At 35.4% G+C, this 24,022-nt stretch overlaps 1 protein-coding gene across 1 annotated transcript; it reads right to left on the bottom strand.

The window, feature by feature from the left end:
- Window positions 1-1,908: 1,908 nt before the first annotated feature.
- Window positions 1,909-22,237, bottom strand: LOC132063445 (callose synthase 2). Its single transcript, XM_059455987.1, has 43 exons — window positions 21,739-22,237; window positions 21,294-21,526; window positions 20,352-20,452; window positions 19,507-19,628; window positions 19,316-19,409; window positions 19,062-19,172; window positions 18,862-18,978; window positions 18,666-18,758; window positions 18,484-18,575; window positions 18,005-18,131; window positions 17,122-17,259; window positions 16,967-17,040; window positions 16,809-16,893; window positions 15,313-15,435; window positions 15,108-15,225; window positions 13,791-14,125; window positions 13,631-13,683; window positions 13,472-13,532; window positions 10,902-10,983; window positions 10,741-10,790; window positions 10,565-10,651; window positions 9,867-10,001; window positions 9,694-9,788; window positions 9,426-9,510; window positions 9,170-9,330; window positions 8,946-9,069; window positions 8,766-8,863; window positions 8,561-8,684; window positions 7,817-7,968; window positions 7,296-7,405; window positions 7,066-7,191; window positions 6,898-6,966; window positions 6,624-6,813; window positions 6,377-6,533; window positions 5,764-5,883; window positions 5,563-5,678; window positions 5,333-5,416; window positions 4,638-4,750; window positions 4,327-4,556; window positions 3,432-4,229; window positions 3,296-3,346; window positions 2,480-2,665; window positions 1,909-2,398 (listed from the first exon to the last, which is right to left on the bottom strand). Exons 2-43 carry the CDS (start codon window positions 21,478-21,480, stop codon window positions 2,150-2,152), a joined length of 5,823 nt encoding a protein of 1,940 aa, XP_059311970.1. The 5' UTR covers window positions 21,481-21,526; window positions 21,739-22,237; the 3' UTR covers window positions 1,909-2,149.
- Window positions 22,238-24,022: the final 1,785 nt, after the last annotated feature.

Raw genomic sequence — 24,022 nt, forward strand, 5'->3', positions numbered from 1 at the left:
CATATCATATCCTCGAAAAGCATTCACAAATTGTGTGAATGTAGGATAAGGAGATTTCCCTAGCATCACCGTACGCAAGGTCTTGTATTTGCTGCCGAGACCTATAGCAAAGTTGATAACTTTGTCATCTTCATCTAGTGGCTTGTGTATATAGCCATAAGGTTATCACAAATTCCTTTGAACTCTTTGATGTATTCATCGACTGATTTGGTGCCTAACTTTATGGTTTGAAGTTGTTGTTTCAACTGAAACTCCTTGTCCTTGCTAGCTTGTAGGTAAGTATCCTCAAGGCAGGACCACATTTGTTTAGCAGTTGAGCATCCTATAATGAGGAACATGAACTCTTCGGTCATTGTTCCAGAGAACCAGCTTCTAACTAGAACGTCTCGTTCTTCCCATTCCGTGAATTTGGGGTTAAGACTTGGATTTCCTTTCTCTGTTTCTATGGTTTTAGATGGCGAGTCATCTTTGATAATGTCCGAAACTTTCATTGTCTACATCAGTTGGAGAATTTGAGTTCTCCAAACTAGATAATTGGTTGGTTTCAGTTTTATGGGACAAATAGCAATGAGTTGGTGAAGAGAGTGGAGGGTGAAAGGATGAGAGCACTATTTGAGTAACTCGCCATGGTGCTAATGATAGGCTAATACTTCACAATCTTTTCTTTTGATTTAGCCAAAACTCTAATACCGTGAAGAAATATATGATAACAGTGAAAGAGAGAGCAATTCTCTGATTAATTCTTTCGGTGTACAGAGGATGCATATATATTTATGCTTGCTGGACATTGAGTCCTACTACTCTTCCTATTCCTATATGGTTATAGGTTAATATGATACAAACTCTTATATGACAACTATCAGCTCATACAAACTGAATCCTATACAAATACTTCGATGTTATCCGCTAATCCTTGGAGTCTAGATGTTGTATCTCTAACAACTAGATCTCTGTTAAGAAAGAAAAAAAAAATAGGGTGTATTTGGAAGGAAGGAAAATACTTTTCCTCAAAATAAATTATTTTCTTAATTATTTTCATTATTTGGTAAATATGAAAAAAAAATTGTATTATAATCTAATCAAACATTCTTTTTGAGGATTGGTATTACTTATGGGTAGGGTGAGATGATGAGTGTGTGGGGAGTAGGGTGGGAACCTTTAACTATCCATTCACTCTATGTGAAATCATTAAACCATTTATAACACAATTTAAGTAAGAAGAGAGGACTTTTAAACTTGTGGTGTTAAATGAATCACATATTTTGTTACTATAAATCATTGCATAAAGGTAATTTGTGTCCAAATATAGCTCTCTCCAAGGAACATCTCTCAAAGAATCATTCTTTTTCAAAAAAAAAAAAAAAAAACCGCACGGACAAAAATGATGAGGAAATAAGTTCACATAAATTAAATCTTTTTTTTTTAAAAAATAAACGGAGAGAGTATTACTTATGAAACCTATTTCCCCTAGAACATGAAAATTATTTTCCTCAATTTAAAGAAACTTCACTCTTAAAAAACATATTTTCCAAAATTTTAACTAACCCAACATGGAAAAGTTGAAAAAATTTCCTCCCTACCAAACCCAACCTACCGGGATCTCTGTTTGCGGGGAAAATGTCAGTAAGGGCAAAGAACTGTTTCTTTGCAGTCTACTAGTAGATGTTGACGTGAAGTAAGAATAAAATTAAGTTTTACAAATCACCATGCTGTATGCCCGCTTAAAAGTATAATCAAACAAATAATAAATGATTATTGGCATATGAAACTAATAGAATAGATTACCTCATTCACCAAGGTACAAGGACTAAAAAACTTTATACAACGCTCTCTCAATTCATTTACGAGGAGCAAAGACCTCCCTCTTAAATTTCCATTCACAAGCTTTTAATAATTGATCAGGTGGAATACATAACAAACCCTCTCCTTTTGATTTCAAATATATCCTGTACACGTCTACAATTCATCTGGACAAATTGTATAAACTATATATACACAAGCTTAACTGAAACTTTATATACATAAATTAAGTTCCATATATAAATATATTTACAAGAATATTGTAAAATATTCTTCAGTCCATATATCCTCAAGATGTCCAACGAATTCAGCAGGATCGATCCGGAAATGAGTATTGCAGCACTGAAAACTACTCTTTGTTGCTCGAGGAACGACCTTTCTTTGGTCCACCAAGAATACGAGAAATCTGCAGACCTCTACTGAATGCTTGGTTGAACAACATTCGGGTTTGGAACTCTGAAACAAATGGAAACCAAGCCAAGAATGCAATTGGTGTGAACAAGAGCAACCCCATTATAATTTCATAACCACGGGCAAGTGTCCTGACCGACCCCCAGAAGCCAGCACGTCGAATCCAAGGCTTCAAAGCTTGAGCAATCTGAAATAAAACAGGATGAAGAGTCAAAAATGCATAAAGAACCAAAGTGTGTGTTTGATTCACAAAGAAATTGGCACTCACCAAAAGCATTCCCCATCCAGTAGGCATGAACGCAAGAATGCAAACAATAATATCACGAAATTTCAGGTGTAGAATAGCAATCAAACTAATGAGTAGGGAAACAAATGAGAGGAAAATGAAGCCTTTGATCAGACGAAATGCGAGCTGAAAATCAGCACTGAATCTCCTCCTTCCGACAGACACAACCTGCAACGAATGAAACAAGGCAAGCCGAAACTATAATCAGCATATGCACCAGAAAGTGCAACAAGTAAAATTGGCTCAACTGACGGAGGGAAAGCAAGTAAACTACTACTTCCCATGATTGCACATGCCTGACCTTGGGTTGAGGGCATGAGTCAAGAAGTAAAGAAATCGACTGATTTAAATCAGATATTAACCATGCTTTAATTAAACTGACGATCGTTGATTTCCTTTTATTTAAATCATCTGAACTCAGAATTTACCGATACTTGGATTATTTAGGAAAGCATTGTTATAACGTAGGTGCAGTTACTTACTATGCCTCAATAACATAACGTTCAAGGCAATACTATTATGCGAATAAACACCACTGGCGCAAAAAAAAGAGATTAATATACACAGGGAAATATGTGAATTGCAGGAAAAAACTAATCCAAAAGTTAAATCTCCTACAGAAGAAAAAGGTTAGTATTTGTAACCATAAATTATAGCTAAAAACTGGTAGCCGTGACATACTACGTCATGTATTCTTTTTACGATTTTGTGATATAAAATTGTGTATCTCTACAACTTCTGAGTTTTTTGGGGACTTATCAATGAATTAATAAGAAAGTGAAATTTCTTGGAACTCACCTTCATTACTGCTAATATCAAGAAAATGACGATCCATGACATACCGTACACCTGAATATGCAACACAAACCGGAGTCAATACTTGAATATTTTAGCTGATCATTTCTGCAGATTGAAATGCAAACTAAGGACGTACCAGAAAACTTGTTTCGTTATTCAAAATCGTGAAGTGATATACAAGTCCGTATTGATATAAAAAAAAGCGCAGTGATAGCAATATCTCGACTATAGTGCCACGGACCCCTGAATGATAAAGATGATCTTGTTCTTTCTCCCACCAAGATTCCCAACTTTTTTCTGGCGATACACCGATACCACCACGATTGTTTATCCATTTATTCCAGTCTGTCCAGTCATCGACAATCTTTTGCCACTCGAATCCGGAGGGATTGAACAGGAATGGGGCAAAGAGCCATGTAACGACGAGGAACCATATAGATACGGTAATAAAAACAAATGCCACCATATCTCTGTATGATCTACCAAATATATGGTAGACAAGAAGTAGAATCATGAGTTCAATTCCCTTGACAAAATGGGTTCGGGAGTACAAACGATAGTTTTCAGCAAATTTGGCATGAAATACAACAAAGCCACGACCAGTGCCTCTATATTGAGCACCCCCATGAAGCAATGTTCTCCCATAATAGTGGGTCCTTGTTCCAAGAGAAAATGTAAAGAAAACAGGAGCAAGTTGTAGTTGCATCAGCACAAAATCAGTTAAGGCATTGCGGAAGCCCCTCTCGAGGCCTATCTCCATCATCATGGGCAACGCCATCAATAGCCCAATTTGCACAAAGGACTGAGAGGCAAGAGCAACTTGAAGAGGCTTATTATTTCGAATAGCTGGGTGTGAACTCAATCCTTCTTCAAGCCCACTGAGGACAAGATACAACCGACCATAAAGAAACACATATACAATAATGACAGTTATCTGCCAAAGAAGAGATATTCATTTAGAATAGACCATAAAGAGAATAAACCCGGTTAGGATCATGAAAGTTTAAACTGGAGAAGCAGTTGGGCAGTACCAAGGTAGTAAAGTAGAATCCTATAGTAGTGAAGAAGCATGATAGCATTCGGAAGAAGTCAAATCGATGTCCAAGCCGGTAAATATCACGACTCATTGTCTGCTCACCATTTCCATTAGCTATCTTTGCCTCAAACAGTGCAATTTGGTTAAGGCCGACATCCCTTCCTTTACCAACTTGTATGTACTCATGGTGTGTAACATTACCCCCACGTAGGGTAGAATTAAAACCTAAAAGATGCATCAAAATTTGTAAGAGTAGGCAAAAACTACAAGATTTTAGGTGTTAAAAGTTTGTGGGTTTTCAAATACCAGCAAATATGTCTTCACTTAGGTTGATGACTTTGGAAGCCTTGCTCACCCCACCTCTTGTTAGATGAAACAATCTATCGAATACATCAGGATGACCATAGTGGAAACGTACTCTGAGAAAAAGCATCCACAATAGACGAGAAACTTCAAGTCAGTAAAACCCTTTTGACCTACTGAGATGAAAGTAAAAGGCAAATCTGAATTACTAAGATGCAGAAACCATGCAACTACAGCTTGAAATAGGATGTGGCAATCACTTTATCCTAAAATTTCAGAAAAGCAATCAGACCTTACTAAGTAAAAAATAGTCACAGGACGAAAAGAAGGAGAACGTAGAAGACGAGAAAGTTCATTAATTTTCATTAGTGCACCAAGGCAGCTAGACATGACAAGGAGTTCAAGTGCTGAATAACAGACATTTATCTGACATTTAGCCTCTGCCTACACAGGGGAGGATGGAAGAAACATGCTAAGAACAAGGAGAAATGGAGATTAACTGGCACAGAGAGAGAGAGAAGGGGGGGGGGGGGAAGAGGACTTCAGTGCATTAGCCAAAAAAAAAAAAAAAAAAACTCGTGTTATCAGTAGGATACTTACAGAACAGAAAACAAAATACTAATCGCATATAACAGTTCAAGTTGGCACTCGATGAAAGACTCAGTACTTTACATCCTAACTAAGTCTTGGCTACTTACTTCAATGGATTGGCCAACAATCTTTGCCCAATTGTGACAAAGCTGGTTTCCTGATTTGACATAAACCATGCTAGTGAAGAAACACTGCACAAAGAAAACAAAATGACAGCTGATAAAGAAAATATATTTCACCGCCAAGACAAAATTCCCATGCACAAAGTCAAAACCTTTCTCCAACACCATCATAGCAACAAAAAGTTATTGGTTCACTAGAAGGGCGATCTCCATACCTGCCAGTGAAAATATGCTCCCGCAGTCCCAGAATAGTCGGATTTCTCACTCCATTCTTTTTCAAAAATTCTTCCAGCAAATTCCTCATTTTGAGGGCTTCTTCCATGTAGTTATCCTTTTGATTGAAAAAGTAATAATCTGGCATCAAACCAATCACGCCAACTTTTTCTTATGGTAAATGAGAATCTTATCATACCTACCTGGTTCATATCTATTGTTTGCAATCCTTCCCCACGAGTAAATATGATCGCATGATTTTGATTCTCTGGCTTTCCTTCTCCCAACATAGCCGGTCCAGGAAGTTTTATTCGATAAATATCCTAGACAACAATGTTTCAGAAGTTGATTGCAGAGAACTAAAAGTAATATGGACCAACAAATGCAGATGTATCTTCAAAGTAAAGGCCGGTTAGTAGCTGATCAATAAAGTTTGAGATTGTTCCTTGTTTTTGTAACTGAGAACCGACATATGGCTATAATCTCAGCAACAATTGTATGAATTTTGAACAGATATATAATTATAATCTCCAGCATCAATTGTGTGGATTTTCAAGTATCCAAGCACAAACTCTATGTAGATTGACCAAAATAATTTGCAGAGATGCAATCCAGCCAGAACTAAACGATAAAAGGAAGGCCACAAACCACATGCAAGAACCAAAATAGAACTTAAGATGAACTCCTGTTATGACACTCTTAATAAAAGGCAATGCCCCAGAAAAAGAAAACGCAAACTAGAACCGGAAAAAGTGCTTTGTTTTAGCTGCAAGGTGATGCATAATGCTCTAATAATTCAACACCTGCAATAGGTACCTGATCTAACTTCTGATCTGGCTCTGCTGAGTCCACAGACCTTGGTACAGCCTTCACAAGGGCAGAATAATAAACCTTATCACCAGTCCTTTTTGATTTATCTTTGCTACTAGTGTCTTCAATCTCATCAATGTAAGCTACTCGAAGAGAAGGGTACCTTACAAAGAACACAAGGAACAAAATTTGAAAATTAAAAGTAGACACTTAAAACAGAAAACAAACCAAAGTTGTGGATTATGGATTATACTTTGTCATTAGTCTCAAAATGTCTTGAGAACGATGATCACCAGACCTTTTCTGAATGCCATATTGCTGGCAAGACACAACATAGGTAAATTTCATGTCAGTAACTGCCTGACATTGCGACATCAAGGACCTCTCATTTTTTGGCTGTTCGTCAGTATTAGATTCAGCAGCCTTGTAGCCTTTCATTAACTCTGCAAAAAATGTAGAAACTGCAATTCATGACAAATTCTGCTCTTCAAGATGATGGGAAGAACAACAATAATTCTTGAAAGCACCTTCATCTTTTGCCATATCAAGAAAGGCCTGAAGCTCCAAAGCTTGCCGATAGTACATCATACCCCGAACTGATTTTACAGTTGACCAATTGCATGCAAATTAAGAAAATTGTCGAGAAAAAAATATGCTGCTGCTAAAGGTCAAAAGAAGCATAAAGATAACCATACCAGTTTTGGTCAATGTTTGACCTCTATATGATGCCCATAGACGAAGTTCTTCTTCCAATCTAACGTTGCCCTTAAGATCCTCTTCATTGCTACAGCCAACCCTTTCAAGGAAGTTCTCCCATTCATCTTTAAAGGTTTTACATATTGATTTAGACACGAAGAACGAATTGGAATCATCATATATCAAGGTAAGTCCATTTCATGCTTAAGGTTACAAATAGAATACTAACCTGGGTATATTTTTTGCAAATAAAACAGTATAGAAACACCATCTTCATTTGGCCTTTCCAGGGAATTTATTGAGAAAAGAACCTCCTCATTGAAGTAAGGTGTCAAAATACTAAAAAGAGAAAACAAAACATCACATATAATAGTTAAAGCAAAAGTTGTTAATTTGTACAAGTTAAAAATAATTGACTTTTATACATGCGCACAGATAAAGAAGTACATCGAAACCATTCTACAGTACTCTGAAGTGAACTAGGTCCTGATGATTGCAAGTTCATTGAGAACAATAAACTATTATTCTTGTAACTAAGTATTTTTATTACGTGAAGGCTAATTGAACAAATATACCAGGGGAAAGACCACTCATTTAACTGACTGAGTAGCTACATTCTGCTAACACTTGGGTTTTTCTGTTACATCCAGAAAACCACAAGCTACACTTAACTAACATCCCTACAATGGTATCATGATGCACTGTGATTACAAGTCAATTGAAAACCAATGTTTTAACCAGAAAGCTTACGAAAAGGAAAGCATATTTCGAACTTTGGGGGCGTGAGGCATGTCCATAAACAATGAATTTGAGAAGAATGACATGCGCCGTCTAGCTTCCAAATTGGTTGGCACATCCATGGCAGATTCCTTAACAGTAAGCAGCATGTGAAGCCTTCTAATCTGAAGAAACGAGAAACTTCATATGAGTGTGGCTCAAAAGAAGATAACTAATCACCCTTCTTGCCCAAATGTATAGCGAAGTCACTGAAAGGGTTTCACCTAGAAACAAGAACCTGGCACAAGATTTTGATACTTTTTCTTCCAGCCTTAGCACTCTCTCTCTCTCTCTCTCTCTCTCTCTCTACGCGCGCGCACACACATATCATTCTTCACTCTAAATCTCACTGTATGCCTTGACGGCATGTCAAAGATACATACACACACGTGCGCTCACGCGCACACATGCTCGGATGTGTACACAGAGAGACACATATAGTGATCTTCATTCAAATCTCGCAGCAAGGTTTAATAGCTTGTTATAATAGAAACTCACTACATTTGGCTGAAACAAGGGAAACAAAACCTGTGTTTAAGTTCTTCCACTTGCTGATTTGAGTCAACCTTAGTTCCATGTTATAAGAAATTGACCTGTCATCTCATATTTTCTATTGTATAATTATAGTCCAGTGATTGTCTACACCTATATCATGCAACAAAACTAACAGTAAACTTTTACTATGTTCACATGATTTAGTTGAAGAGATATACTCACCTTTTCCTTCCATGCCTCTGTTTCGTCTACAGGAAAATTAAGGGTGCCAAAGAGCTGATATTTTGCATTTGGAATCATTCCACCATGCATCCCATAGGAGCCACCATGCGTTGTTTCTAACAAACTATAACAGGGATTTATGAAAATAAACAAAATGATAAACAATTAAACAAAGAATAAAGTAACTTGCTCCCACATGATTTACCTAGGAACAGAGTCGTCCATTATGTCACGGGTCACAACTTCTAACATATCAAGCAAGAGAATAACTACATGATCCTTGTCCTCCTTTTTGTTTTCTTTCTGCGGAATTTAGAAGCCACTTAAGCAGAACCCTATGAAATGCTCAATTCCTTAGATGAAAATTTCGTATGGCTTATATTACCAGAAAATCAATAAGCCGCACAAACTGTTCATAGAGGGTAGGTAGAGCACTCATGGTAAAATCCTCTGTCAGATTACCCTGATCTATGTGGTCATCGACTTTTGAGAAAATTTCTTTGATCACCCTGAAAATTATTGATTTCCAATTAAATAATTAGAAATAGCTCAAGAAGTAAACACTTTCTAAGTGTGCCAGATAAGAAAATGTAACAGATGGAAACTTACAGCTGTTCACGTTCACCCAAAACCAAAACATTTATAATGCTTTTACATGAAGCATAGCACTCACGAATGGCACTGCGCATGTAACTGTCCGCATTCAATCTTTTGTTCAGCTCACGATCTCTTCCATTGCTATCTTTAGCCATATCCAATGCAATTGGAAGCTAATAGCAGTCATGTGAGATAAACACCACTTAGTAAGGCTGTAAATGGAATTCCTTCAGGTTTAGAAAATAAATAAGCTTATAAGAGCCTAAACCTTGCTAGCTAAGAGAAATGGAGGCCACTGGATAAGGTCCAGATCAGGGTCAGCCCAATATGGGACAAGCAATAAGCTCCTTTCCCTGTAAGCACAGCAAGTTAGCTCTGGAAGAGTAATATTTCTAAGGGAGAAGAACGGGATAGCAAAAGGGAAAAGAAGGAAAATTGGAAAGGAAAAAGAAAACAAGAAACTGGATAAGGAGGAAAGCAGCCCATCCAAGATCTCAAGAAAGGATTGTTTGCCACTACCCCCATTACCATGGTACCTATTATTTATCAGATCCTCCTCCCTGAAACTCTCTATTATTTTGTTCCACATTTGAGCAAACCTTGCAGCCTCTTTTCCTTTACTAGAAGTGACCTGCAAGGACCAATCAGTAAACAAAATCTTAACACTGATCTCTGCGAATTCAATGCAAAGAAATGCCTTGGACTTGACCTCATCAAATTTCTTAGATAATGTAGCTTTAAGTCCCTTTTTTCGCTTTTCATCCTTTTCCACTGGGATCAAGCAGGCATTAAATGCTCCTGGAAGTGACTGAAACCGCGATCTAAGCATTCCCAGCGTGCGAATCTGAAAGCAGAAGGCAGGATGAGAACTTATCAGCCCAAAAGAAAAACTAGTGAACTGTGGAAAGACCAATCGAATTCAAGGTGGAAGGCAGACTTTGGGGGAAAGGAAAATCTTATCTTGATTACCTCACATGCTACCAATCTTTGAGCAGCATTTATCAAGATCACAAAATTATGCATCTTATAGATTCTATCAACAGCAATTACTACATACATACTTTTTGCATATCTATGTGATACCTCAAGTCCTCAATGCTAGTGCTAGTTTTGTAGTTCAGTTTGATCACTGGTTCCTGGGACAAATGTGTCTATGGAATGCAGCTGCTTTGTAAATATTCACTTTTGGTAAATACAGTATGTCAGTTATCAAAAACAAATGTGATACCTCAAATGAGGTAGATAAATAAACCTAGATCTGAGATTAAGATGTTACTACAAACTAACAAGCATGTAGGAAAAATTTTGAACGAGCAACCATTTCATAACGTCCAACATAAAGCTTATAAATTGGATGGGGAAGTTACAAGTTACTAAGGTCAACTAGTGGGTGGAAACTCTACCAACCTCTCCAAGACGCCGAAACGCGCCATATATGCCTCCAAATATGGTAGAGAAAATAGCATACCAAATCTGAGTGTCCATGAAATAGACCTGGGATAGTCTTCAATTTAGATGTTGTAAAGAAAAAGTGAAACAGAGAAGCTGAAAGAATTGGAAGGCATGCAAATGGATATGCATACAAGAATGATAGGAGCCCATAGTGCAATCACGACACCAATATTGCTTTTTGCTGCAAGTATGCAACCATAAGAAAGAACAGTATTAATTAACAAATCTTTACTTTAGTGCACAAGTGTATCCACATGTATATGTTGATATTCAATTACTTCCATTTATATACCTCGAGGGAAGAACTCATGCCATCTATAAACACTGACGTGAACCTTCATGATATCTTTTGTTGGACCTACAAGAGGTTTTATCTGCAAAAGTAAAATGCTTCAAGTTTTTCATCATGTATTTTGAGGGCCAATATTTGACATCTATGTAGTCAAAAAGTGATATCAAAATAAATTAGCATGAAGATCATTAAACAACAGCTTATTTTTCAACAAACAAACTTATGCTACCCATGGAGTATGAATAATGGCCTTCGACTAGAGGAAACAATTGAATAATTGCCTTGGACTAGATGACAAGATATACAAGTTTCTGATTAATTCATACAAGTACCTTAGGTTTCTTTCCTCGTAAACTATTACATGGAAATACAACTAGAAAGAATCTAAAAGAGATTGTGTGGTTATAGTACAGTTCATATTACAGCTGTCTTCCTAAATTTTAGTTTCCAGAAAAGAAATTGACCATCTTAAAACTAAAGAGAACCTACAACAAATAAAATATAAGTCTGTTCCCGGTAGGGGCGTTCATCGGTCAGTTTGATACGGTTTTTAGACATTTCGGTTCAGTATTCGGTTTCTTAAAATGCTATGCCAATACCATACCTAATTAAATTTGGTATGTTTCGGTTTTTCTCCTTTCGATTTGGTTTATTCGGTTTGATAAATTCGGTTTTTTTGGCTTAGATAGAGAATAGTGACTTTTCTGTTTTTGCTGCGGACAACCTAGTATCAAAGAAAGTGCCTTTGGGAACTTGTAATTTTAAAGAGAGAGAGTCAGAGGAAAGAGATGCGGGATCATGTATGAAATCTTGAACTGAACTACCATCAGTGCCGAAATAAATATAGGTGGAAACTGAAATTGTATGATTTCTGCTTTCTGATTTCTAGAGCTTAAAGGTGGGAAAACCGGAAAGGTAAGTAGGTACAAACAAATGGGGGTAAAGGTAAGTAGGTAGCGAAAAAAGGTAGAAAAGGTTAAAAAAACACTCCTACTGGTCAAGTAAAATTTTAGGTCTATATTTATGTTATAACCTAACATATGTGTCTTCTATATTTATGTTATAACCTAACATATGTGCATAGTGTAATGTAGTATGTATTTCAGAATGGTATCGGTATTTCAGTTTAAAAAATTCTAACTATCAAATACCATACCAAATACAAAAAAATTGAAGAACTTAAACCAAAAACCATACATAATACCGAAATTTTAGGTTTCAATTCGATAATTCGGCATATACCAAGTTACACACACCCCTATACTTCCTGGTCATCAACTTCTATTACTTTAAGTAGCTTAATTTATTGAAGTGTTAATATTGGCTAAAACCAGTATAAATATCCAAAAGATTTTACAATTTACTTAAAATTGATAAAACACTAAGTTAACTGGATTTTGAAAGTTTACTGAGATTGCATGCTTGCAGAAGGATCATAAAGATTATCTAAGTGTAAATATCTTAAGTTGAAATATGACCGGTTAACCTCAGGATTCAAAGATCCTACAAGTAATCTAGAAATTATGGTATTCACTACTTCTTTTTGGCTTTTGCTTTTTCTTTTTTTGATAACATAACCAAAAAATCTCTGAATGCTAACTTTTGGATGAAAAAGATCCATGTGCATTGTTCATAACCCGTTACGTCAGCATTTTTAACGGCTCAAAGCCTGTTTACACTTATTTATCTATTAATTTTTTTGAGAATAGAACTAGTTTGATGTCAAACCTCTAATATGCATACAGATCCTCAGTCATCCTCTTAATACTATTTAATTTATTTTAATTATAACAATAACAACAGTAAGATTTAATGCTTTTTTGTAGTTTTATGTAAGATTAAATTTTATCTCAAGTAATTAAAAAATCTTGAATTCTAATACCCCAGAAACAAAAGAAAATTTCATTTTTTATAAACTTCTGTGGCATTTTAAGACATAAAGTATTGGAATTAGCCGGGAAAAGAAAGCCCAACATAACATATAGCAGTAAAACTGCTAGTCGTGGTGGATTTTTCTTCTCTTGTTTTACTATACCATGTGTTAAATAGTAAAAAAATGTTTTACAGGCATGATCCTGAGTATTTAAAATTTAATTAAAATTAAAGAACCCTTGAATTAATCGAGATAGAATTTTACTTTTACATATAAAAACACAAAAAAAGAAGAAATAAATTTTATCATAAATGTTTAAAATAGAAAACTAATGTTTAGTACCTACTGAAATTTATCCACACAAAACAAAACAGATAAATAAGTGAAATTTTTTAGATCTTCAAAGGCAAACAAATGAGTCATGTTCAAGATGCATGACTTTTTTCATCCAAAAGTTGACTGTAAAATTAGGTCCCACTTGTGCACATAAATGTTAAAGTTAGGTATTATTTGCACCACTTCCAAAAAGTAAGATGAAAAATACACAACCCCCTAAAAACTAAATACTTGCAATTTGGCCATCTAAGTATGTGTTCTCTTATAGCATTTTGCTTTCAAAGCAAATAGTAGCAAAATAGGAATCCCGTTAAGAGCAGTCAGACGAGCATAATGACAGATTTAGAAATGAGGGAAGCACCTCTACGTAGAAACTGAATGTCAATTTTGCTGCCAGGAGGAGAACCCAAAACAGTGTGTATCTGGAAATAACAGCATTACAATCAATATTATAATCAATCGTAAAGAATAGCAGAACTAAATGAAAGTTGAAATCTAACATTTCGATGCATTTGCTTACTTGAAAAGAGAAAATGCATCCTCATGCATACCTCTTCCTACATAAAGTCGAGGCTGTAATAAAGAGCATATGAAAAGTAAGAGAATATATCCAAAGAAGGGAACTCAAAATATGGAAAAAGATTGAATAACAAGCTAAGATAAGAGATATGTTTGCATACCTGGGACCACCACATTACCAAACTCACAATCTTGAAGTCTGACCTCTCAAGATAACGGCGGATGAAAGGGAACACAAACAACAGTGCAGATAGCATGTTTGGTGACAGGTAAAACAGAACTGCTATGATGAATAAAGAAGGCGAACTTGAACCATTGCCAAACCAGTTTTTAATGGTCTGTGCAAACTCTGGAGGATTTTCTAAGCTATATGCATAAGTTACTGGCAACACTACCACCCATGCTGCTGCTGCAACAGCTTTGAACACATATCTTAGCTTGACATAGAATGGCATGCTGTGTCTCGATTTCCAGCTCATGATTATATCTAGGATCGCTGCATACACAAGGTAGTATTGCCAACAAAATAATCATAGTTATAATGATTTTTCATAAACAGATAAAGATAAAATATGAGAATAACAGGACTTAGTTCACAACAAAACCCCTGGACACTTAGGCCAATCAACATGTGCTTCCCTCCTAAGCAATCAGAGAAAATAAGGACAGATGTAGACATCACTGGAATGTCACTAGTTTATTTAAGGTTTTAGTTAGGAATAACAAAGTCCGAGATCAGTTCAATTATATTTTACCAATGTGATCAATAATTGGTTGTTAATATTAGCTATTAGCTTAGATTAAAAAGTTACACTATTACTTGCAGTAAAGTAAAACAATGTGACAAATAATCGGTGGATGCTCGAATTTAGTGCAGAGGTACTAATCATATTACTCACTTTTAACCCCTCAGCATGATGACATCCAAGGAGGAGCAAGAGCTAAGTCTACATGTTAGCAAAACCCAGTAGCTTCGGCCCAAAACTCATTATGTTTAAAAAAAACCACTTAGCATGCATAAAAAAAATTATCAAGAACCCAGTACGCTGCATTTCTAGAATTCAGAACCCATAAACTCAAAATTCTAGCTCTGCCTCCGATGACATCCAGTCTCTCTTATTGCATGTCCATTTTAGGTTTCAATCATCTTATAACCTCTTTGATAAGTCATATCGAGTGTTAACCATTGGTCTAAAACAAGGGAGAGTGCTACGAATAAAAGAGTCCAACAGTTATACAATTGGCTTAAACAAGTCGGTGACATTTCAAATAAAAACAAAAACTAGATGAGTACTTCCCCACACCATGAGAGATGACATTTCATATTGACAGGATAATACAACCTTCATTTGAATGCCCTCCAAATCATTTACTTTCACAATATCAGAAGTCACATAGCAAGAAACGAGGAAACTAACTACAATAAAAAGGATATTGAATTATAATCTAGCCAGTCTTTGTCAAAAATAAACCCTCACCTTGAGCAAGCTTCAGTATGGCAGCTGTTATAAAAATGCTCATCACTTTCTTGAACACATCTCCTTCAAAAATAGAACTCAGTTGCCCAGATCCATTCCATGCAATAATGATCATTGCCTTCAGTAAACAAGGTGAATCAGCATCGGAAGACACTCAACATGTCATACAAATAATGAGAAAATAAAAGGAAAAAAAGAGACTAACCTGTAAGCATAAAATAAAAAATCCCCACATCCTATCAAAACTCCTATAGATGTGCCAATATGAGCGTGTCTCGACAAAATTGATTTTCCCCATCCAATGGTTCCTTTTAATTGCTTCATTTGCCTGAATATGATCAATATTTAGATTAAATGTACAACACTGGCTGTAACACATCATTTAACACTCAATATTACAAAAGATCATAATTAAGGAAATTATGCATGAAATCTCAACATTAAAACACTCGCCGGGGGGGTGAGGGTAGAATGGCAAGCGGAAAGTAATGAAATTCTATCATCTCAAAACTGAAATCATGCCAAATTTCCATACCATGACCAAGTCAATAAATGAGTACCACTGTTCAACTATTCTCCCACATGAAGAACAAGAAGCATATCTTTTGCCCATCATAGGTGTAGATGGTCATGCATATTTATCATCTAAACGTCCTCATAGATGACCAAGCTATTATGTAATGAAAAGCTCATGTACCACCTCTAAGAGAAAAATAATTTAGTTAATTTTCTGTTTGATAGTTCATCTACCACCTCTAAGAGAAAAATAATTTAGTTAATTTTCTCTATGGGTTCATCTATTTTACTAGACAGCATGCAACAGTATGATGGGTTTGATACCTTAATCTTATGCCTAACACTACACAAAATTACTACTTGAGCACTGAATCTACCCCAGATACATACTTAATAATGTTGAAGGGTTTTCCTCTATCATCATATTCAGCTTTCAAGAAAGACCTTCCCGAGTGTAGTACCTGAATGAATAGCCAACTCCTTATTATCTAGCTATCTTCACACGTAGGGACATTGGTTTATCCTTCATGAGTACAAGTAATACCTTTACAGCTTATCATGAATGAAGATGATATATTTTTGTACCTTAGTATTATCCTTTTTTAACCACTTATTTCTCTTTACTATTAGTCACCGGGAATAAAACCACAGGCACGAATAAAATCTAGTCTCATCATCTGTACCTCTATGTGGTGAAATTTGTTTTCTTTGTCTTTTATGTTCTATGTGAAGATTTATCTGTACAGCCTACTGTCAGGCAGGAAGCCATCATCTTCTCAAGACATCACCTCCCCAATAATAGTTGTATATCAGTTTTTTAGCCATTGCCAGTCGGTCTCTGGTCCTAATAGATATGCCAAATGAGGAAACAGCAAATTGTATTGGGACTACACCAAAAAGACGATCTTTGAAAGGGTTAATATTACATACAAGGTCTGACTTGAGGTCATTGTTTTCAAGGACTCTGGAATTCCAGGCGCTTTACTTGGCCATAACTGGCCCCATGCTATATAACCTCTAAGATATTCATAGCAGACCAGAACCATAACATTATCAAAGGCCTACATGAAGGGATTAATATCACACATTCCAGATCTTCCAGTGTGCCTCAAAGAAAATATCCATCATCTCCCCTATATTCATGTTGACTAGATTACGGAAAAAATAGTAGGTGATATTACTTACATCAGCTGGTTGCTCTTCAGGAGGAAGATGGAAGAAATCAGCATCCGCACGCATTGGCCAGCCCAGCTTGAAGCAATTGACTGACCTGCAATGCCATGCAAATCATCAGTGTACGTTACAAAAGAAAATGGAGATCCAGATAAAGTAAAAGAATATACCAGAAATACTCATTTAAATCATCATAGTTTCTCCACTGAGAATGCTTTGACTTTTGTTTGCTCCTTTTAGCTTCCTGTTTGTTCAGGCAGAAAATAAAATAAAGGTGCATCTCAAAATAAAATCTTGCTTTTGTGCAACAGTGCAGGGGAAATACCTTTGCTATAGTGTTATAGATGGGAGTCACTACTTTCCTCAAGAAAGCCTCATCTTCACCACCATAAGCAGGTTTTATAGTTTCACCTGTCATGGGACTAACACTTCCGGCCAGCATACCATAAAGTTCAAATGCCATCTGAATCAAGATTTGCAATTAGTAAATGTACTGGAGAACTTAAAAAGTATAAGCAGCAGATTGGATAAACAGGTCTGAATCTAACAACATAACAAATATGAAGTCAGTTTCATACATAACAGCTTGACATCTCTAAGAAAGAACGGAAACTGCACCCATGGAGACGTCTTTGGACATGAAAGATAAAAGATATGACGACTGATTTCTAATCCTATGCCACTACTAAGAGAGTCTCTAGCGAAAATGTGAAGATAGTGGATATGATTCTCTCTAGAATCCCATTGACATGGCATTTTCAAGTCCAATGCTCCTCTTACGTTATAATGATATGTATTCAATACTGAGATAAGGGTTAAATACATATTTTGTAAGAAATGCTATTAACTTTCAGCTAATTATTTCTTTTTTTCAAAAAAAAGTAAACTGACAGAGCTCACAATTTTGAATTTTCAAACATCCAAATGCCAAGTTCAATAATGATACGAGTGTCAGTCCACAAAATGGTCACTTTTCAAAATCAAATGAGTAACTTGATGAGCTCTTTATATTATACACTTTGCAACCTTGGATAATCTATTGAGTTAGAGATGATGATTAGTTAGATACTTGTATGATTAAATGTCTCGCAGAATTGATAACACGATGTAGCAGATTAATCAAGTTCTAGAACCTAAAATCAAAATAACAGAAACTGACACAACCAGGTACAGACAAACACTTAAAGCTAAAACTAATTACTCCATACATGATGATAAATATAGCATAGGCACTCAGGCATGAATCTTAAATTTGCAGCTTCTCCCCATATAAGAAGATAGAGACCCATGTATAGTAATTTCCGCTGTTGCACTTCTTGCTGGATAGTTGGCAGCCTGCAAAACAAAAACTAGAAGAATTAGTGAAACTAATAGACTGGACAAAATTTAGAAGTCATAGGCAGAGCTATAGTTATGAGGATACTTGTCATGCCAATCGCAATTGAGAGTGGACGATAAAAGAAATTCAGATGTTCATCAGAATGAAAAGTATCCATTAAGGTATATTACTAAGTGAACTCCCAAAAAATATGATATCACAATATTCTTTACAAAAAAAAGGTTCTTACTTTGATCTTTCTATCAATTAAAACACCAAAGTTACAACTGCATGACTATCAGTTAACAAAGCTGCCAGTACTAGTAAAACTCAATATCATCAGATTCATTATAAAGAAGATTAACTTACCAAAGACTGCTCTTACGACCTAGATACTTGCACCATTTTTTGTAGTTTTTGAAAAGCTTCTTCATAACATCAGTAAGTGCCCGGTCATCCAGCTAGTGAGAGTGATGAACATGTCAATGTCAGAAACAAAGACAAAGAGATAACAAGTGCTATTTCATTTGAAACATCCTACAAAGAACAACCTTTGGTTGCTGATCAAGCTTTGGAAATTGTCGGATGTGAACATTTGCCAACAACAGAATCAGATGCTCCCGCTGATTCGCCACATTATCTTTCTGCTTGTCAATTCCAATTATAAATAACATTGTGAAAAACAGAAACTCATAATGTTTACATAACTCATCTGATGTTTGTTCCCAGAATATTGTAGTACTATACCTGAAAACCAAACATAGCTTGAAGCCAGTCCAGGATATCTTCATCAACTTTCTTCTTATGGCTTTTTGGCCATTGAAGACCTCTTGTATTTCGAAGAGCAGTGACAGAAGCTTGAATCTATGAAATATGAAAGATAAAGCATATGATAGAAGCATCATCAAAGTAAAGTCTAGAAAACAAGAAAAGGGGCTAGAACCAACCTCAGGGTATCTCATAATTGCTTGATTTGAACTATCAGGGTCAAGTGGAAGTATATTATAAGGAACTAATATCTGAGTCTTCTCGGCAACCTTTGTATGAGCTTCCAAAATCTACATGTGAAATGCATAAATGCATATGACATAGAGGATAAGCCAGTATGGTAGACAAAGATCTGAAGCATATACACAAACATCCGGTCCGCAACACATCTACTTTCAACAATAATATCTCATATTAGCAAACGCTAGTCTACCTCATCAGCCACTTCTACAGATTCTGTCAGATTAACAGCTTTCAAGACCTCAAAAAGAACAGCAGCTGTTTGGTATGCTTTTGTAAGTCGGGCACTAAAAGAAGGTACAAAGAGAAACAGCCAAAATGAATCAGCATGAAGAAACCTAGGAGCAAATTAAAGTAGGAAGTCTCAGTATGCGTTGAATATACCGATCAGCTTTATCAGCAGCATTCTGCAAAGCCTGAATATACTTCCTATAGTAATGCTGGTAGAAACTCTGCATTTCACGAGCATCACTTTTTGTCCTACCAGCCAGGGTTGTTTCATTTTCCTGCATAATGGTGAAAATAAACAAAGTTCCTCAATGTACACATTGATATTTTAGAACCCCTAAAAGTGATGGAAGCACAGAGAATATAGAGTACTAAGTTGCAGATGCTTGTAGGATCTAATGAACAGAAGGCAATAAACATCAAAAATACTGGATCAAAGATTTCAGTGGACTATCCAATTGTTCATGTCTAAGACTGAAGTTTGGATGATAGCATTGAGCAGTTGTCCAATGATCACCCCATTGAATCAACTTGGGGACAGTTTCTAGATTTAATATTTGTCGCAAGTAACCCCAAGCTAAACAATTACAGCTTCTCATGGCTTTCAAAATCTCTTCTTCCTCATTGTCACCCCTTCCCGATCTTTTCTTAGTCTACCTATCCCTTCAACTATACCTTACGTTAGGTGTTGTACCTATTAAACTTTAGCTACATTAAGTTCCTCACGTGGAAAAAGGTTTTCTGTGTGCATAACCAGCAATTCTGCATGCAAGTTATGGTTCTACTAATATGCTTATGTGCTACTGACATTGCATATGGAGACTGCTCTCTCCACTTATTCCCTCCATATAGTATGAGAATAGAGCTGCACAGAAATCTAGATCACAGCAACATGACTTGACTAATACCAGCACACAAAAAATATTCATAAGTTGAAACATCACCATATTAAACAGATTCCATTACAAGCATATCAATAGTGGTGGTATAAAGCAATTTACCTTTTCTAACCGTTGAAGAAGGGAAGTTTTGAACTGGCGAACTCCACGTCCACTTGATGTTGGATCTAACCTGTGAGCTTTTTCAAAGGCATAGAATCGACCTGATTTGATTGCAGGAAGCAAACTGCATCAGATAGTTGCACAATCTGCAGGGTATCATTTCATCCACCACTACTAAAGAAGGAAAAGAGGAACTTTGGTTGCATTGGAGGCTAAAGGAATCCTAAAGATGCTAATAACCACGCAGCAGAGTTAAGCTGATTGAACAAAGAAGATAACTAAACTATTAGCTTGACCGTTCAATTGATCAAGGAAATGGAGTAATCCAGTATTTATCATGATAATTAGCTTCAATTATAGTCAAAGGCGGATCCTGGATTTAAAAGTTATGGGTTTAATCTTTAAGGCTCTTAAACTTATGGGTTCAGACCTATTATCTTTTGCAATTATACTAGATTTTACGCATAAATTTATGCTACGCGTCGAAAGTTTTGGGTTCAGATGAACCCCGTGAATGAACGTTGCATCAGCCACAATCATTATATGAGAACAACTTTCCTTATATATAAAACAAGTTGTTAAACCTAATTGTCACTTCTACCACAGCTCTTCCGGTTGTCCACTAAAGGAGCAGAGTAAAAAGACAGCATATATATTGTAAAAACAAAATGCAGAAAACCTCCCATTGACTCAATTTTCCATAGTCTGCGCATTGCCATACATTCTCTAACTGCATACCAAGTTATAACATATTTTAGCAACAAAAGTTTTGACACATATACAGTCAGACCTCTCTATAACAGTCATGTTTTCTGTGGAGCCGATCTTTCATGATATGTTATATTTTATGTTCTCTGTAACAACATTTAGCTATAGCAACAAATATGAGCAAATATACAAGTTCATGTGCTTCAGCACCAAAAAGTTGACAGGTAAACTTACATAAATAAGCTACCCTGGGGTTGCTGGGCTCGACCTCATTGGCGACACGAAGAATTGGTGCAATTTCACTTAGAGATGATGGGACTACCTCACTGTCCATCATTGTCTCCCCTAAATTACCAGCAGTCTGCGTCCGCAGAATACGCCTCTGCGGTTGCAAATCGGATCCTCTCCTCTGGTAAGCCATTTTTCTTTGAGCCCTCAGAGCTCAATTGCAGCTTCCTCTAACTTGCCTGTCAAAAAATAATTTGATAAGACTATGCTGAGCACCAACCAAACCCTACACACCAAGAAAATAGTCACCCCATATCCATTATTACTGAAAAAACAGAGACTGAGAACCAAGACACCTAATTGAGTACATATTTTGGTATTCAAGAAATTATAGACAAATCAAAGTTAACAAGGAAAAAAAATAATCAGTAAACATAAAAAACTACCTTACCTACACTGTACTGCTAGTTCACAGAGTCACCATAATTACTTTCCTTTCCACAATTCTCCTTTCTCTCTGATATCACAAGCAATCGGCAGAGCAAGAACAGAAAATTCAAGAACGCCAAACAACAGAATTTCCCTTTATTTCCTTGATCATAATCCAAACTTCAAAAATTTCTCAAAACACTTTTGCTAATTACTTCTAGAGTAACATAAAAAGACAACTTTTTTTGTGATCAAAACAAAAAGTACCAACTTTATTCCGATTCCCGCACTTTCTTGAACAGAGCTCTTTTTACTTTCTTGAAAGATTAATCAAACTGGAGAAAAACAGAGCAGTTTCCAGAAAAGGGAGTGCAAAGAAGATGATAAATTTTACCGGAATTTAAGCAGAGTAAACAGGAAAGTGACTAATGATGGTACTGAGATATAAAATTCTTGGAACTGCTGCTTACTGTGCTTTAACAGAGGACCAATAGATGACAAAGGAAGTTGTAGGCGAATAATCACTTTATGTGGTGTGTGTTAAAAGCACTACTACTACAAGACAGAGTAAGACAGTGACATATGTTGAAAAAGAGAAGTCTCACAAGATAAGAGCTGCCAAACTGACACTGTTTCTTTGACACTGTTTCTTTGACATGAAAGAACGAAAACATCATTGTACCAATCTTAAAATGTCCGAAAGGCCCATGTTAGTTGTACTTAATTCTTGCTTTCTCGTCACCCCGCAGGTTTCAATTTGTAAGTGGTCGTTTGGTTGCCAAGCGGAATTAAGTTATTTCTGTATTAAATATTGCATAAGTAATAATATCATATTTTTATTTTCTCCGTCTTTATTTATGTGATATTTTTTACTTTTTGAGAATTAATTTGATTAAACGAAGCTAAATTAAATTAAGTTCACTTAATATTTTAATATTAAAATTTATATATTTGAAAACTACATAAAAAATACTATACTATAAGTTGTAACTCTTCTCATAGCATTTTGGTGACAAAATACATTTTAAAATGTTTAACAAAGTTTACACAGTTTGAATCTAGAAAGCGAAAAGTGTCACATAAATTGGGATAGAGGGAGTAGCATTCTTTTGTTATGTACTCCCTCTGTTTCAATTTATGTGAACCTATTTTCCTTTTAATCCGTGTCAAAATGAATGACCTCTTTCTTAATTTGGAAATAAATTCACTTTATGAAATTATTTATAACCACACAAATATTCAAGACTTATTTTGAACCACGAGTTTCAAAAGTCTTCACTCTTTCTTAAATGTCGTGCCTAGTCAAATGGATTCATATAAATTGAAACGGAGGGAGTATAATATTGAACACATTTAATATGATATTTGATTTGCAATTGAGAAACTCGCATAACTAATATATGCATAAATTATGAAGGAATCTATATATTATTTTTATATTGGATAGAAGATGAAATAACTAATACATGAATAACAAAACTCTGCATAATCCCTGCATAAAATAATACATATATTCCCTCATAACTAATCCCGCATTACTAATACTTGCATAACTCTAACCAGCTACCAGACAAAGTGATATACTTGGTTATTGTGAGTCAGAAATTTTTTAAGTTAAATTGGATTAGACCAATTTAATATTTTAAAATTAAAAGTTTGATATTTACAAATTATGCGACAAGTACTATAAGTTGTATTTTTTTCATGTTAATATAATGAGAAATATATTTTAAAATAATGATCATAATTTACATAGTTTAAATCTCGAAAGGCAAAAAATATTAAATAAATTTTGACCGAGAGAGTAAAAATATTAGGATTGTAAAACAGAACATTATAGTTGTTATTTTTGTCTCAAATGTGAAGATATGCTTGCTAATGACAACGTAAACAAATTACTGTATATCATAAAAGATATTTTACTATCCATAATCGTTGATTGAATGAACTAAAAAAATATTACCAGCTCGTCCTTTTTTCTCACCTCCAAACACTTATGTCTGTTTATACTTCATAGTTAAATACACAAGCAATTAACTAGACTATGAGGCATGAATTAGATAAAGGTTAAGATGGAAAACAAATATTATTATCGGTATATATTACTCCCTCCGTTCCAATTTATATAAAGGTGTTTGATAGAGCACGGAGTTTGAGAAAGAAAAAAAGGTTTTTGAATCTTGTGATCTAAAATAAGTTAAAGAAATTTTTGTGACTAGAATTTAATATAGAAAGATGTTATTCTTTTTTTGACTGATTTCTAAAGAAAGAGTACCATATAAATTGAGACCGAGAAAGTATTAAAC

This window comes from Lycium ferocissimum, chromosome 7 (assembly GCF_029784015.1).
Source record: "Lycium ferocissimum isolate CSIRO_LF1 chromosome 7, AGI_CSIRO_Lferr_CH_V1, whole genome shotgun sequence".
NCBI classification, from domain to species: domain Eukaryota; kingdom Viridiplantae; phylum Streptophyta; class Magnoliopsida; order Solanales; family Solanaceae; genus Lycium; species Lycium ferocissimum.

Excerpts from the sequence above, each read along its gene's own strand:
- LOC132063445 (XM_059455987.1), bottom strand. The coding sequence starts at position 21,480 with ATGGCTTACCAGAGGAGAGGATCCGATTTGCAACCGCAGAGGCGTATT. Across the intron at positions 10,791-10,901 it reads GCATGAGTTCTTCCCTCGAG|CAAAAAGCAATATTGGTGTC; the intron begins GTATATAAATGG and ends GCATACTTGCAG. Across the intron at positions 7,969-8,560 it reads CAGAGGCATGGAAGGAAAAG|ATTAGAAGGCTTCACATGCT; the intron begins GTGAGTATATCT and ends TCGTTTCTTCAG.